This window comes from Staurois parvus, unplaced genomic scaffold, assembly GCF_062004578.1.
Source record: "Staurois parvus isolate SC_StPar_1 unplaced genomic scaffold, SC_StPar_1.0 ptg000694l, whole genome shotgun sequence".
NCBI classification, from domain to species: Eukaryota; Metazoa; Chordata; class Amphibia; order Anura; family Ranidae; genus Staurois; species Staurois parvus.
Window position 1 is genome coordinate 6,715,655 of NW_028318490.1, and position 14,929 is coordinate 6,730,583.

The 14,929-nt window shown below is 40.7% G+C and overlaps 1 protein-coding gene across 2 annotated transcripts in view; it reads right to left on the reverse strand.

The window, feature by feature from the left end:
- Nucleotides 1-1,536: 1,536 nt before the first annotated feature.
- Nucleotides 1,537-14,929, reverse strand: part of GANAB (glucosidase II alpha subunit) — a 65,286-nt gene continuing 51,893 nt past the window's right edge. For both annotated transcript variants that reach the window (XM_089652883.1, XM_089652884.1), the window contains 12 exons: nucleotides 13,728-13,807; nucleotides 13,499-13,642; nucleotides 11,351-11,447; nucleotides 11,161-11,262; nucleotides 10,822-11,065; nucleotides 10,677-10,741; nucleotides 10,338-10,414; nucleotides 10,155-10,229; nucleotides 9,889-10,002; nucleotides 9,184-9,293; nucleotides 8,286-8,386; nucleotides 1,537-2,434 (listed from right to left, as the gene is read on the reverse strand). In XM_089652883.1, coding sequence (XP_089509009.1) covers nucleotides 2,325-2,434; nucleotides 8,286-8,386; nucleotides 9,184-9,293; nucleotides 9,889-10,002; nucleotides 10,155-10,229; nucleotides 10,338-10,414; nucleotides 10,677-10,741; nucleotides 10,822-11,065; nucleotides 11,161-11,262; nucleotides 11,351-11,447; nucleotides 13,499-13,642; nucleotides 13,728-13,807 — 1,319 coding nt within the window. In that variant the 3' untranslated portion in view covers nucleotides 1,537-2,324. The remainder of the gene's footprint in view (nucleotides 2,435-8,285; nucleotides 8,387-9,183; nucleotides 9,294-9,888; nucleotides 10,003-10,154; nucleotides 10,230-10,337; nucleotides 10,415-10,676; nucleotides 10,742-10,821; nucleotides 11,066-11,160; nucleotides 11,263-11,350; nucleotides 11,448-13,498; nucleotides 13,643-13,727; nucleotides 13,808-14,929) is intronic.

Here is a 14,929-nt window from a genome sequence, read left to right on the forward strand (position 1 = left end):
TAGCCTGTCTCAGTCTGGGTCCAGTCTACAACTAGCACACTGCGCTGAACCATGTAAGACTTTTATGGTACATTTAATAAATCATGGTTTGAACTGGATATTTCTGTCTCGTGGATTTAGAGGCTCTGGACTGATATTTACCAGTGGTAAAGCCTACATCATACAGCTAGTTCCACATAATACTTCCATGAGAACTACCTGGAGCACCTAGTTAGCACATCTATGATAACATATTTAATTACACCCACAATTTAAGATAAGGGGATAAAAGATATAATAAAAATATGAATAACAGTTATACTGAACCGATATTTAGAATCTGAATGGTAGAATGTCCTCGTTGAAACACTAAGTAGCATTTTAAAAGTGAAAAGGGCTGGGGACCCCCCTCCTCATCTTCAGCATTGGATGCCTAAGTGGTGGGGGAGTGAAGGGAAGAATACATGCTGCTGAGAAGGCATAAGTGCATGTATAGTCAAGTTTTTCTTCCACTAGAAAATAAGAAAAAGGAGGCACACAAGCCTTTTGCATTACCTCAAAAAAAAAAACAAAAAACAAAAAAACAATCGTAAAAAATAGTAGATGTTTACGCAAAACGACAAACGTAAACAGGCCTATCATGACCAACAATGGTCCATGGTCTGAAAAGGTGCACGAGTCCCACATATGAAAAGGACACTTGTCTAACATGTTTTGAGGAGCAATCTCTTCATTACAGCCTACCAACAACTTTTATGAAGAGATCGCTCCTTGAAAACAATTCAGCCATTTCCATCAAAGTTGGTAGGCTCTGATGAAGAGATCGCCCCTCAAAACGCATCAGTCAAGTATCCTTTTCATATATGGGACTCGTGCACATTTTCAGACCATGGACCATTGTTGGTCATGATATGCCTGTTTACATTTGTAGTTTGAGTATACATCTCTTCTTTTCACGATTAAAGTTTTTATGAGGTAATGCGCAAAGCTTGTGCCCCCCCCCTTTCCTTTTCTTATTTTCTAGTGCCTTATTGGGCTACCCCAGCCCTTAGGGGGCTGCACAGTATTGCCATATTGGTTCAAATTCTAAGGTCTATGAAGAGGTTTCCCACATATGCCATATCGGGTCCTTTGAGCACAGGAGATTTTTCATTCTTTTCTTCTTAAGTTTTAATTGCTACTGGAAAAAAAAAATCATTAACAGGGGCTCTCATTCTTCTCTACTCTATCCAAATCTTTGAGTATACATATACTTTATGTGAACCTATTTTCCTTTGCCTAGGCAAAACACAAGTTCCTTATAAAAACTTTGTGATGTGTGAATTATATGAATGCATTTATGTAAAAGATGCAATACAACTTGATTGATCCACAGGGATCGCTGAACACTTGCAGGCACTCCTACACCATCAACAGCATTTTAGGCCAAGCCTGATCAGTAAAGAACACACACACACCCAGTAAAACTAATGAGCTGTTCCACTGGAATTTGTCTGCTTACCATCAATGAATTGTTCTTGAGAATATTATGTGCACAATAAATACATCATACACAAATAATTTTATAGTTTTATTTCTTATTTTATCAAAACATTTCCAATTAAATGAGCTATGGCTCCATTGCCCCCCAAAAGAAGAGTTTCATAGAAAATCTTTATCACGTGACATTAACTTTCCTCCAATTTTACACATTATCAGACTGAAAGGGGGGAGGGATGCAGACGGACGTCGTCTCCCCAGTCAGACCTAGATTTAAGGATCACATTACTGGGTTGTATCGTGTCAGATACAAGTTGAGGAAAGAAGGAAGTGCTTTTGGGGTTGCTGTCCAGATTAATTCTAATATCTAGAGAATCCATTTTCAGCTAAAAATCAATCACACATACATGGCTGCAGCCCTGAGTTTGTCATCTAAGTTTGTTAGACCTCTTGGAAGTTGGGTCATCCATTTCTCTCATATGTTATTGAGAGATGTGGAACTGGATGACTGATGGGGGAAGGGGGTGGGTACGGTGGACAGGCATGTTTGAAGGGGGCCAAGAACAGATTGCATTCATTATTCTGAAAAGAGGTAGTCCCAAGTCTCACACATAATTGGGACAGGTACAGTGCATTAAACCATCTATGTACACATAAGTGCAGTTGGGCAATACCCAGGAAAAAAAAAAAAAATAATAGAAGACAGACACTCACACAGACACACACTCTCGGCACATTCTACACATCCTCTGGTCTCTAGTCTCACATTTGGTCCATGAATGATGTCCACCCACCAATCCCCTTATTCCTTGGGAGAAAATGTCTTTGCCTCCCCCCTCCCCTTCAAGATTTTAATATTAGTGATGTTATCGCAGGGACATTGTGAAGTCTGATGAAATATTCACTCCAGGTTTTCGTACAGTGATTACAGAGGTCTGTGAATCATACTCAAACTCCAGCTGTGTTACGGTTCCATCTGCAGAAAAGAAGTCAAACAGATTGTTAATGCAAGCTCAACCAAGACCATGTTTTTGAAGTCATCTACAAAGCCAGTTGCCAATCTTATCACATTTTCTTACCAATTCAGTTAAAGGCTTTATTGAAAGGAATTTTTGATACATGTATCAAAACACCACACAGGCTTTCCTCCAAAACATATATCAGTACCTTCTAGCTGCCAACTATGAGGAGTCTCAGTCTAGAGCAGAAAAAAAAGCCATTCCAAGTGGCATAAGAACAATTCATACAATAAAATACTGGTTTAAAAAGGAAATAGACTTGTGTGAAAGAGACCCTCAACTACTGGACGAGGCAGATTAGCTTTGCTCAGCAGGGATCGGTCCGCTGATCTCTTCTTGAGCTGGTGGATAGTGTGGGTTGATGCGTCCGTGTCAGCTCAGTTTTTGCAGAGCAGACATGGACAGGCCTACTCTGCAGGCAGTTGGATGCAAATGGACTGTCTACTTACATCTGATTGCCATCTGATCTCATCCACTTAGATGGAGGGGGAACAGATTCCCTTCATTTTTCTTTTTCTTAGCGGACCGAAGTGGAGGTAGGTGGGTGTAAATGGACACAAATGATACATGGACCATCCGATCAAATCCGCCTGAAAAACTGATAAGCGGACTTGATAGGCTTGCCCATGTGAAAGGGGCCTAAACGTTTGCAGAAACATAATTCCATACCACATAACTTTTGGAACTGAACATCTGGTGCAAAAATTACATAATAGCATTAACTCATGTGGTCTTATGACCTATTCTAATGCATAAACATTTTTGAATCAGTGCATAGTGAATGTTACCACAAAGCCAATGCAACAATCTGAAACTGATCTTTCTAGAACAGTTAACTACACACTACTACATAGTTTAAATTTACATCTACTTCATAAAAACTGGAGAGTCAAGTCTTCATGGAAAAGTAACCAGATTCCTGCTTTTATGTATACTAGCACCCTATTTTCATAGAGTGAATATGGATTTCCCAAAATTATTTCCTATTTTGTGAATATAAAATAGAGAGTGCAGCAATGTATGTTATATGGTGTGCTTGGACACTGGTGACAGCCAGTGCAGAAAGTGAGTGTTGGTTTGGCAGTGCTTGAAGTGTGAATCAGTGCAGTAGCGGTGAAATGTGTGTGTTTAGGTGCATCATTTATTTATATGCTGATCCCACAGCGTTGGTTTTTGGGAGATGGCACTGCCCCAGTGCTGGAACTATACAGGCAGGTTTGGGTGAATCACTTAACCTCACATTGACTGTGCAAACATGCACGGTTATTGGCTGCAATGATGATAGGAAAAAGGTCTCCAGTGCATGTCCAAACGGTATAGCCATGCGACTCTGGGCTGCTCAGCACTCAATAGCCACAACTACCACTGGCACTCTGCAATGATCTTGTATTGAATCTGACTGGCTGCTTTACAACAGGCTCTCATTCCCCAAAGTTTACCTATGTATATGAATTTGCAGGATAGAGAGGCATATCAAAAACCCGCAAGGATTTTTAAAATTAACTGCTGTCCCATAGGAAAACATATGTAAATGCATCAGTGTATAAAACGTTAATAAAACATATTGGAACAAGAAAAGTTCTATAACTCCTGGGGTTCGGAGTTGGACTGATGAGCCTACCCCTGAGGAAGTCAATCCTGCCCCTATTATTCTCAGATCAAATTAAACCATTCAGCTCTTAGTAATGCAGAATGAAAAATTCTTAAACTAGAAAAAATTCAGCCAATTGCTCCTAGCAGTGCTGTTTCAAGTCCTGGATTCTTTAACCCTTTCACAACCACCTAACATGTATATGTGGCATCCGGCAAGTGGGCTTAAAATTTGGGTGCTGCATATATGTGTCCCTGTGTTTGTGCTGAAAGCGTGCGCCAGGTCTCTGCTACAGATTGGGATGTATGTAGGGAGCAGATCCTGATCACCTGATCGCTGTGATAGCCTCTGATTGGCCATCACAGTGATCAATCTGCAGCCTGCTTCTGTGCTGCATTTAAAGAGGGTAAACACCACCCTTTTCCCTCTAGCCAGGAGAAGATACATTGTATTTTTTCCTCCTGGCTGGGGGGGGGGGGGTGTCTACTTATTTATTTTTTTTGCAAATTAAAGATCAGCTAGTTCAGGCCTTGATATAGTAGCAGTAAGGTCTCGTTCACACCGTATGTGCATACAAACCGGAGGAAACTAATGCGCAGATTTCACTTGCAGGAGGCATTAGTTTTCATGAGCACTTCAATGCGTTTTATACGCGTTGCAGATTCCTGGGCAGAAAAACTCTGCAAATGATACTAGTGTTGTGGTACGAATGGGGCACATGGGGAATAGATTTCCTTGTGCCCTTGCAGAACCCACGCAGAAAAAAAAAACTGACATCTTTGCACCATGGTATGAACGAGCCCATTAGTGTCAGTGTCGATGACAGCGGCAGTTAGTATCGGTCAGTTAGTGTAAGTGTTGGTGTGTTAGTGGCAGTGGTAATGTGGCAGTCAGTGGTAGTGTGTCAGTCATTGTCAGTGTGCCAGTGTCCGTGTTTATTAGGCAAGAAAAAAAAAAATTATAGGAGTACCTCTATGTCAACAGTGTCTCCCCTCCCCCCTTATGCAACTCCCGTGGTGGATGGACACAGCAGGATTTAGTCAACAGGTTCATGATTAATGGATAACACCTGCTGATCGGCTGTGTCCACCCAGCCAAATCAGGCTGTATTTGCTTTACTACATATATAGTCTGATTTTACTTTTGTGGGGTTAGTAACACTTTGAACCACAACTGCTTAAAAAGTGTTGGCTGGGAATCAGCTTCAATCTGTTAGTCAAGTTTACCTAAAATGACATTCAACACTAGCCACTCCGCAAACAGACAATGTTGCTGCCCAAGTGTGGCTTTGTTGCTGCTAGAAGTCCCTTTCATGCAAAATTGTTTGGGGAATGTATACCTTCTCAGGGTTCTGCCAAATCACCAAAACAGGACTGCCTTAACTAAAAAATGCACAGGAAATGGAATGGGAGGTTTTTGTATAATGCTAGTGACTCTGGAACGCTCAGGTGCTGGTGGCTCAAGTTTTAGACATTTATGCACTTCCTTCACCAACACGGATGATGGGTTTCAATTTTGACAATGCAATAGTGGACAGATCTTTCTCAACTGAATAGTCCTCAGAACCAGAGGAAGAACCCGTACCCCTCTCCACATCTTCCCCATTCCCCAGAAAGAAACCAATTCCAGAAAAGACTCTGCCGGGAGATGCTTGCAACTTCTGTATTAGGAAGGATCGATCTTGCAAAAGGAAAACATGCAATTTATATTCCTCCTTAAGAAAGAAGTGAGACACCTCAGGGGTAACTGCATGAGAGTTAGTGAAGTAAATGACTGAAGGTCTGATGGGGAAGAAGTGGCTCAACCAAGGTCCCTAGTGGACAGTAAAACAGTGGAATAGCAAGACAGCCTATGCACATGCTCAGTATCCAGTACAAAAGCACGCAACCTAACATGGCTGCCAGTCATAAAGGAACAAGTCTTGCTGGTGATTGCACCCACTGTTGCTGTAACAATGGTAAAGGCAGACCTTAATGCAGCCCCTGGACCTCTTCAAAATGGCCTGCTCCCTAATTCACTGTCACCATCCATCAAGGAGGACCAAACGCTCCACCCATTTTGGACAGGCATAGGCATTATACCCCTCTACTCGAGGAAAGAAGGGTCTTCAAAAGGACAAGGCTTATGCAGCAGAGAGACCACAGGCTTGGACATGTTCAGCACCTCTGGGTAACTGAACCGGATGCTGACACTGCTGTAGTGGCCAGATGCAATGAGAAAAACGTAATAGCAGATCCCTGAAGAAATCCCCAATTACCAGTAGCCCCTCCAATGAGGTCTATCAACTAAGAACACATTTAACCACTTGCTTCCCAAGCCTATTCTGACATTTCTCTCCTGCATATAAAAAAAAATCCTAATTTTCTTGCTAGAAAATTACTAAGAACCCCTAAACTATATATATATAAATATATATATATATATATATATATATATATATATATATATATATATATATATTTTTTAAGCTGAGCTCCTAGAAAATAAAATGGCGTGTGTTGCAATTTATGTTACACGGTATTGGCACAGAGCTTTTTCAAATACAATCGTTTTGGTAAAAATACACTTTAACCACTTCCTGTCCACCCACTGTACAAAGATGGTGAACGGGAAGCGGTGCCGATGCAGGCCAATGTTCCTGTACGTCAGCCTGCACTGATGGCTCGTGCACGGCTGAGTGCGCACCCTGGAGCCCGGTGATCAGTGTGTCGCCCGGACACAGCAGATCACACTACCGCTGTGTTTTGGCAATCACGTGGTATTTTACCATGTGACTGCTGTGACCAAACAAAGCACCCTCATAGTAAACACAGGTAACATGTCAACATCGTTCAGTGTGAGAGCAGAGAGAAGCGATCCTGCAGTGTGTGAGTGTACAGCACCTTGTCAGGCTGCTTGTGCACTCACACTGCAGTGCAAGCCACCCCAGTTTCCCTGATCACTGCCCCACAATAACAATAAATAATGCAGGGAGGCCCTGTCACCTGTCCCAGGGAGCACAAAAAACACCCCCATACACCATACCAGCGCCCTGATCAACGTCATACCCCATATCCCAGAGCCCTGATGACCGCCATACCCCATATCCCAGTGTCCTGATCACCATCATACCTTATACCAGCATACTGATCACATCATACCCCATACCAGCATCCTGATCACCCCCATAACAGAGTGCTGGCTACTGCCATACCAGCGTCCTGATCACCACCATACCCCATACCAGCGTCCTGATCACTGTCATATGCCACAGCAGGTTCGGGCATTTTAAGATCTCAACTGATTTTCAAATATATATATCCCATAGTTTGTAGACACACAAACTAAACGATATAAACGTTTTTGGTGTTATTTTTTCATTTATATAGCAAAGCAATAAATAAACCAAGTGGTGGTAAAATACCACAAAAAGAAAGCTGTCAAGGGAAAAAAAAAAAAAAAAAAAAAAAAAAAAGGATAACCATTTCACATGGGCACAGTGTTGCACAACTGAGTGATTGTCAAAGTGTGATAGTGCTGAAAGCTGAAAATTGGCCTGCACGGGGTTAAAAGTGTCTGGACTTGAAGTGGTTAATGAAAAAACACACTTTTTTTATTAAATATAAAAAGTTGATGTTATGCCAAGTATATAGATACCCAACATATTACACACGCCATAGAGGATTTGTCAATGTCGTTTTGATATCTTTATATTGATTGTACTACAATGATCTGGCTACTTGCCACCTGCTGTTCAGTTGTTCTAAATAAAGAATTTGGGGAAAAAAAAAATAAAAATTGCGCACGCTCATGGAATTTTTAAGCTTTGCGTGTCTAATTACCTGGAGGGGCAGCATACAACCCTTCCGTTATGAACAAGACCACCGGTGGACTGACCATTTGGAAACTCTGGCACTGCCCGAGGTAAGTAGGGGGCCCCCATGAGATGCCCTTGGTACTTTTTTCATAGGCTTTTGAGTTTGGGCAAGGACACAGGGGCCCCATGATCCCCTATTGCCCGGGGGCCCCATGAGCTGTCAGTCCACCCCTGAACAAGACTTGTGTCTTGTACTGTACAGTTACGAAAATTATTTCATGGCAAGTACAAAAATCCACTTTCCTCAGTGTGTGCACACATTTTGTCTTCTGGGAGGTAGCCAATTAGAATTTATCTACAATAATTACCAGAGTCGAATACGGAGCAGCAGGAAAATACTTCCTTGCTGGGTGCTGCTTACCTGACAGACGAAGGCTGATGGTGTTGGGCTTTGCTGCTCCAATGATTACAACTCTCTCTAGCCAGGCAGGAGTCTCAAACTTTCCATTAAGATCCAATGAGCTGGTAAAAGACATGTTATTTTTTTTCTTCTATCAATATCAAGAAACTAAAGGAAATCAAATTTCTGTTTTACTTAAAGTTCACTCTCACACTTTTCTCCTTGTAAATCATTCTGGGCCTCAATTAATAAAACGGCGAAAAGAACGTACACTGCCCATATACCACCTGACATTTTTTCCCAGAAATACTGCAACAATATCTAGCAGACAATAGCATCTCCCCATTTAGTTGATGTTACAATCATGTAACAATCAGTAAATATTCTATATTTCTCATGGTAGATAGAGAACCTGGACAGTTGCTCTGTCATATAAGAGGTTCCAATCCAAGGTAATAGGCTGCCAGTATGAAAATCCTAAACACCGAGTTTCAGAGTTCAGCGTACCTATTGCAGCATCATATACAGTGACATGCATACCTCAAAACTAGCAGTGACTCTGGAATCCAGATAACAGCATACCTGAGCTTTTAACAGACAACTGCCCTGATAAGTTCCCATCATATAACTCAGCAAAAACTCTGAATTATAATGCTGTTGTATCACATGCAGTTATATGATTGAAATAGCTAGAAATGTTACAGTACAATCTACTTGTATGTAGGGATCCAATGGACACCAAAAAAAGGTAAGCAGATGGCAAGTGAGTGTAAAAACCCCATAAGAGGTAGATTGGGTTTGGCAGAATATATTAGCCATCTTTAAAATGCCCAAGAAAAAAATACTCCCAAAAAGCACTACTACTTAAATTCATTCCATCCTTGGTTCCAGATATCACTGGGAAGTCATATTTTCTTACCTTGAAGTTAGCTGTCCACGGCTGTAACTAAATTCTCGATATAAAAACTCATTTTGCTGGTAATTAAAGCTGTAGCCGTCATCCACAAACAATTCACCTTGTGCTTCACCCTAAAATAGACATTGATAACTGAAGTAGACAGACTTAAGCGAGAATATAAAAAGGTAAATAAAAAAAGGGTTTGTTCAACACCACGTATGCCTTAAAGTGTATGTCGTTTTGGATTAAGGCTTTGCTGTCTGTCACACTAGGCAGATATCACTCTATTTGTCCTGGTTGCTACTGTTACTAAAATAGAAAGTGATGGGAAATCCAAAAGGTTACAATTTTGACGGAGCACAAGAGTGCTAGTTCAGTATAGATCAACCAAAACTGAAGGAACAGTCTGCTAAAGTAATATGAGCACTTTTTATATCAACGTATAGATATGCAGTGCAAAGTTTCCAATACCTTCAAAAAAAAAAAAAAAAAAAAAAAGTCTCTGCGGTCAATTTCTTCCTTTCTTTTGGGGAAAATATACTGCATATGTACTTAGTTGAGCCATGAATTAGACAACTGTTCAAATGCAGTGGTGAGAGGAGTTTGAGGACAGTCAGAGGTCTTACTATCCTGATCGCTGGTGGATATTATGTCCATCTATAGTTACCCTAGACGAAAAAAAAAAAAAAACCCACCCACAACAACAGGAATGCTTCCAATACTAACCTGCAAGTCCACTGCCACATATAAAGTAAAGGGATCAACCTCCATACAGTCTGAGCTTCTTCTGGGGCGGTCCTTCCGTGGAATTATAGATCCACCCCGCTGATAGACTGGTATCTGAAAATAGAATGCAACCATAACAAAAAAACAAAAAGATTTTTGGAAATACAGATTACAAAGCAGGTAGAGAAAAACAGATCAGAAAGCAAAGCAAAAAAACTGATAACATGGTATACATTACAGTATGTGAGCTATTTGCTCATACTCACTGAGCTGCTGGTAACTGGCAGGTAAAACTTCTGTGGTGCCTTATAGCTCTGATAGCTTCGTACATCATACCAGACCTACAGAAAAAATATAAAAATAGGGGCGGTTAGAAAAAAACGGTATGCCAAGATTAAATCACTGAAGCGTTATTAAAAGGTGGCAGCAAAATACAACAGTGTTGTTACCTCTCCAGCCCCTGGCAGATATATTTGAACTTCACGAGCATTGGCTTCCGTTACAGGGTGGACCAAGAGTGCAGAGCCTATATAGTGGAATAACCAATAAATTAACCCAACCGCTGCTACCAGTCCAGTCCTCCACACCTTAACTATAGCATGCGGTGAAATTAAAAAAAAAAAAACACACAAAAAAAACGGATAATATAATACAACATATACACAAAAAGTTAACAGATGCTCCACAGATATTTCCACCTAACTCAATGAAAACAAAATTAGGCAGTAGGAGGAAGAAAAAAAAAAAAAAAAAAGGAAACAAAAAAACTTTACACTTAGATTACTTACCAAGCATGTACTGATCATCCATTGCAAAAGTAGACACATCAGTAGGAAATTCAACCCAGAGAGGTCTGAAATAAACAACATATAGTACTATAGAATACCATACGAATAGCGCTTCTTTAAATTTTGCACTGGGACCCAAGCTCACCTCATGACAGGCTCTGCATCACGATGGGCATTGTAGAATAATGTATACCAGTAGGGAAGAAGAGCATATCTTTCACGAAGAGCTTCACGTATCAGGTTTGTATTGATCTCTCCATGCAACCAGGGCTCCCGACGAGGTGTATCCAAATGAGCGTGAGCACGAAAGAAAGGCTGATAAGCACCAGCTTGATACCAGCGAAGCAGGAGCTCAGGCTCTGGGTTTTTAAAAAAGCCACCAACATCAGCTGTGATGTGAAAAAGTATAGCAGTTTGTTAGACAGCTGCTTGAATAATTGAAGCAATACAAAATGGCACAGGATCTTTAGTTATTAACACAAACCTCCACAGAATGAAATGCCAGCAAGTCCCAAACTTAGACACATGGGGATGGAGATCTTCAAATGTTCCCACTCAGCACTATTATCACCTGTCCATACAGCACCTGATAAACATAAAACAGTCACACTACATAAAAAACAGTAGGATACATCCAGATCCTTGGTTTCTATATACATCTGCTCTAGTCTTACCATAACGTTGAGAACCTGCAAAGAATGCTCGAGTTAAGACAAAAGGTCTTTCCTTTCCTCCAGAACGATGGATTAAACCCTCAGCAGTGGCTTGGTGCTGTAATGCAAGAAGTGAATTGCAAATAAACCTGTGATGCAACAGTAACAACTGTACCATTTATACTACATCATGAGTAGCACATGAAAGTGTATAACTTGCATGAGAAGGTTAGTAGCAATTTTAACTAGTATTTGATCAACCTGAGCCATTTTAGGATTCATTGATTTATACACAGAAATTTCATTACATCTGGCATGAGGAAAATAAGGAGGCTACCAGTAAATACTTTATGAAAATGCTAGATGCGCGACTTACAATGGGCCAATGGTTTCAGTTTGCATCCCTAAGCAAGCACATGAATTAAAGTCCAAGAAAGTCAGAGAATCTGCAGACATATTTCAGGTCAACAACTTAAAAAGTTTTATAAAACAAGAGGGTCAAACATGACAGTCAAGTAGTATTTTCAAGAGACGTCATACAGTATATAACTGGTTTCCCTCATGACAGATTTCTTTCCCAGAAGCACATCCTATCACAGCATTTAAAATAATCAGACTTATTTTAATAGCCAAAATAGCAACCTCACTTGATAAACATGTCCTAGTGAAGTGCACTGCTATTTATTGTAAATGGCACCCAACACACAGCCACTGTGCAGTGACTGGGGGGGGGAAAGTGTCAGGTTCGTTCTGTGGGCCTTTGTTTTGCATTGACACTTCACAGTGGTCATGTGATTACAGTTGTCTTACTGTAATTAGCCGTCACAGTGGTCACGTGCTTACAGTTGTCTTACTGTAATTAAACATCACAATGGTCACATGATCAGAAGCACATCACCAGTTCCCAATTATAAGCAGAGACCAGGGAGGTGTGTGAGACAGCCATGTCACTGTGCTGGGAGTGTGATCAGAGCACAGAAACCCGAGTTCCCATATGTACGGCATATGGGTGGTAAAGGCCTACCCTCTCTGCCACCACACATGTGCATTACATGGTCAGCAAGAGGAAAAAAAAATAAAAAAATATCTGCAGTCCATGCTGTCAGCTGACTGACAATTTACCACCCAGCTCAGGAGTACAGTGTATATCTCATTAGGAAAATGAACATTCCGAGGTACAAAGTAACAAGGGTTCAATAGAAAACAACTAATCCACTGGAATATAGTGGCAGGGTTAGTGTATGGGGCATGGATTAGATGTTGGTTCACACTTACAGGTGCAACCAAACACGTGTGTTCCCACGCATTTTTCATGCATTCCAACGCATGACGTAAATAAATCCAGTATTAACACAAGAGAAACATGGAAAGAGAGAGAGGGGGGAAAAAAAAAAAAAAAAAGCACTTGGGGGCCAAGAGTATGTACGCATCATACATACTAGGTGGAATACAATTGGGGGAATCAATGGTGAAGAAGGATCTGGGAGTTCTGGTAGATCACAAGCTTAATAACGGCATGCAATGCCAAGCTGCGGTTTCTAAAGCGAGCAAAATCCTCTCTTGTATTAAAAGAGGTATAGACTCCAGAGAGAGAGATATCATTTTACCCCGGTACAAATCATTAGTAATACCTCATCTGGAATATGCAGTTCAGTTTTGGGCACCAATTCACAAAAAGAACATTGTGGGACTTGAGAAAGTACAGAGAAGAAAACCAAACTGATACGAGGCATGGAGGAGCTCAGCTATGAGGAAAGATTAGAGGAACTGAATTTATTCTCTTGAGATGAGGAGATTAAGGGGAGATATGATCACCATGTATAAATACATCAGTGGTTCATATAGTGAACTCGGTGTAGAGCTATTCACCCTGAGGTCATCACAGAGGACAAGGGGACACTCTTTACGTCTGGAGGAAAAGAAATGTAATCTCCAAACACGGAAAGGTTTCTTCACAGTGAAAGCTGTGAAAATGTGGAATAGACTCCCTCAACAATTGGTTCTGGCCACCTCAATGGATTGTTTTAAAAAAGGGCCTGGATTCTTTCCTAGATACACAGAATATAACTGCGGTTTCTCAATGTGCTTTTTTTCCCTCCTATCAATCATTCATCGAGCAGAAATTTAGCATCTGGACAAAAATTATCAGTTTTCAAGTTTTATACTCACCACATAGAGTCCATATATATTATGTACATCTCGGTGCTCCCAGCTACCCCAATGTACAGCGTCTTTGTGCATTGTCACTTCTGGACCATTAAACACGGATGGCTCATTCATATCATTCCAAACAAACAAATTATCCATAGACCCCTGGTGTCAAAAAAGCAAGAAGCAATGTATAAATATGAAAAAAGGTTGCAGCATCAGAACAGACTAAAAAGTGCAGGTAATTTACCTCATACTGGTCATACGAGAACATGCTGGACCACCAGGCCCTCATATCTGGATTAGTGAAGTCTGGATAGGCAGCAGATCCTGAAAAAAGAAAAACAACAACATGTCCTGGTAAACACCTTATCAAATCTTATGTTGGGCTGCTCGCTTTTAGAACCTCAGCAAATACACTTTCACTTATATACCTATTCTTTGCAGAAAAGGTTTTCATTCTGCAATTTTTTACATTTTCGCAGGAAAAAAAAAAAATTAATTACTTGGCCAAGGATTTGTTTGAACTAAAGGAGAAGCGCATTTTCAATGCACATCTCCACCCTCTGGGTCAAAGCATTTTTTTCTTAGCACAGTCAATGCAACAGCAAAGGATAGCTAAGACTTTAAAGTGTTACTAAACCCACAACACAAAAAAAAAAAAAAATCAGTCTGCATATGCAGTAAAACATGCTCGCTATGCTCACTATGGAACCTAAGGGGTTAATCCTCATTGTGTAAAAAGGATGTTTGATCCTGTCTTCTCTGATCCTCCCCTTCTACTGACAGGCTTCCCAGTAAGAGGGGAGAGAAGACCTGCAGCCTAGACAGAGCTGGATCATTAGAGGGAAGATACTAACCAATGCAAGGTTTCTTACCTTAATGCAGAGAAAGCATTAAAAGGTAAAAAACCTTTAGTGTTCAGAACACATTTAATTAATCTTGAAAACTTAGGTCTCGTGCGTTCTGCAGCCGTCAAATTTACGATTTACAGGAGTCTGACTTTGTTTTCTTGGTCCCTAAATGACCTTCTATGTTCCCCTGTGTGTCCATGCACACACAGGAGTTTAGAGGCAGGGGTGTTAAGGGGCAGAAATCTGAACACACAAAAATCACGCACAGGAGAGGAGTGTTTAGGAAGGAAAAAAAATAAATAAATAAAAATTAAAAATTCTCACCAGTGAAATGAACGCTCACAAATGCCTGACACGTCAAAATGAGTCTAAACTCATTTGAAAATAAAAATCGCTTTAGGCGCATTTTTAAATGTTGCTTTACTCCGAATGGGAGAAAGACCTTCGTTTAATCACTTCAGAACCAGGTCAAACCTCACATTTCTAACATAAAATTTATGCTCTGTTCACACTAGTTTGGGCCCACATTCCATACAAGGAAAAGGTGCATGCACCTTTTTGACCATGCGGGTTCTGTGCAGTTCCTGTACCTGCAAAT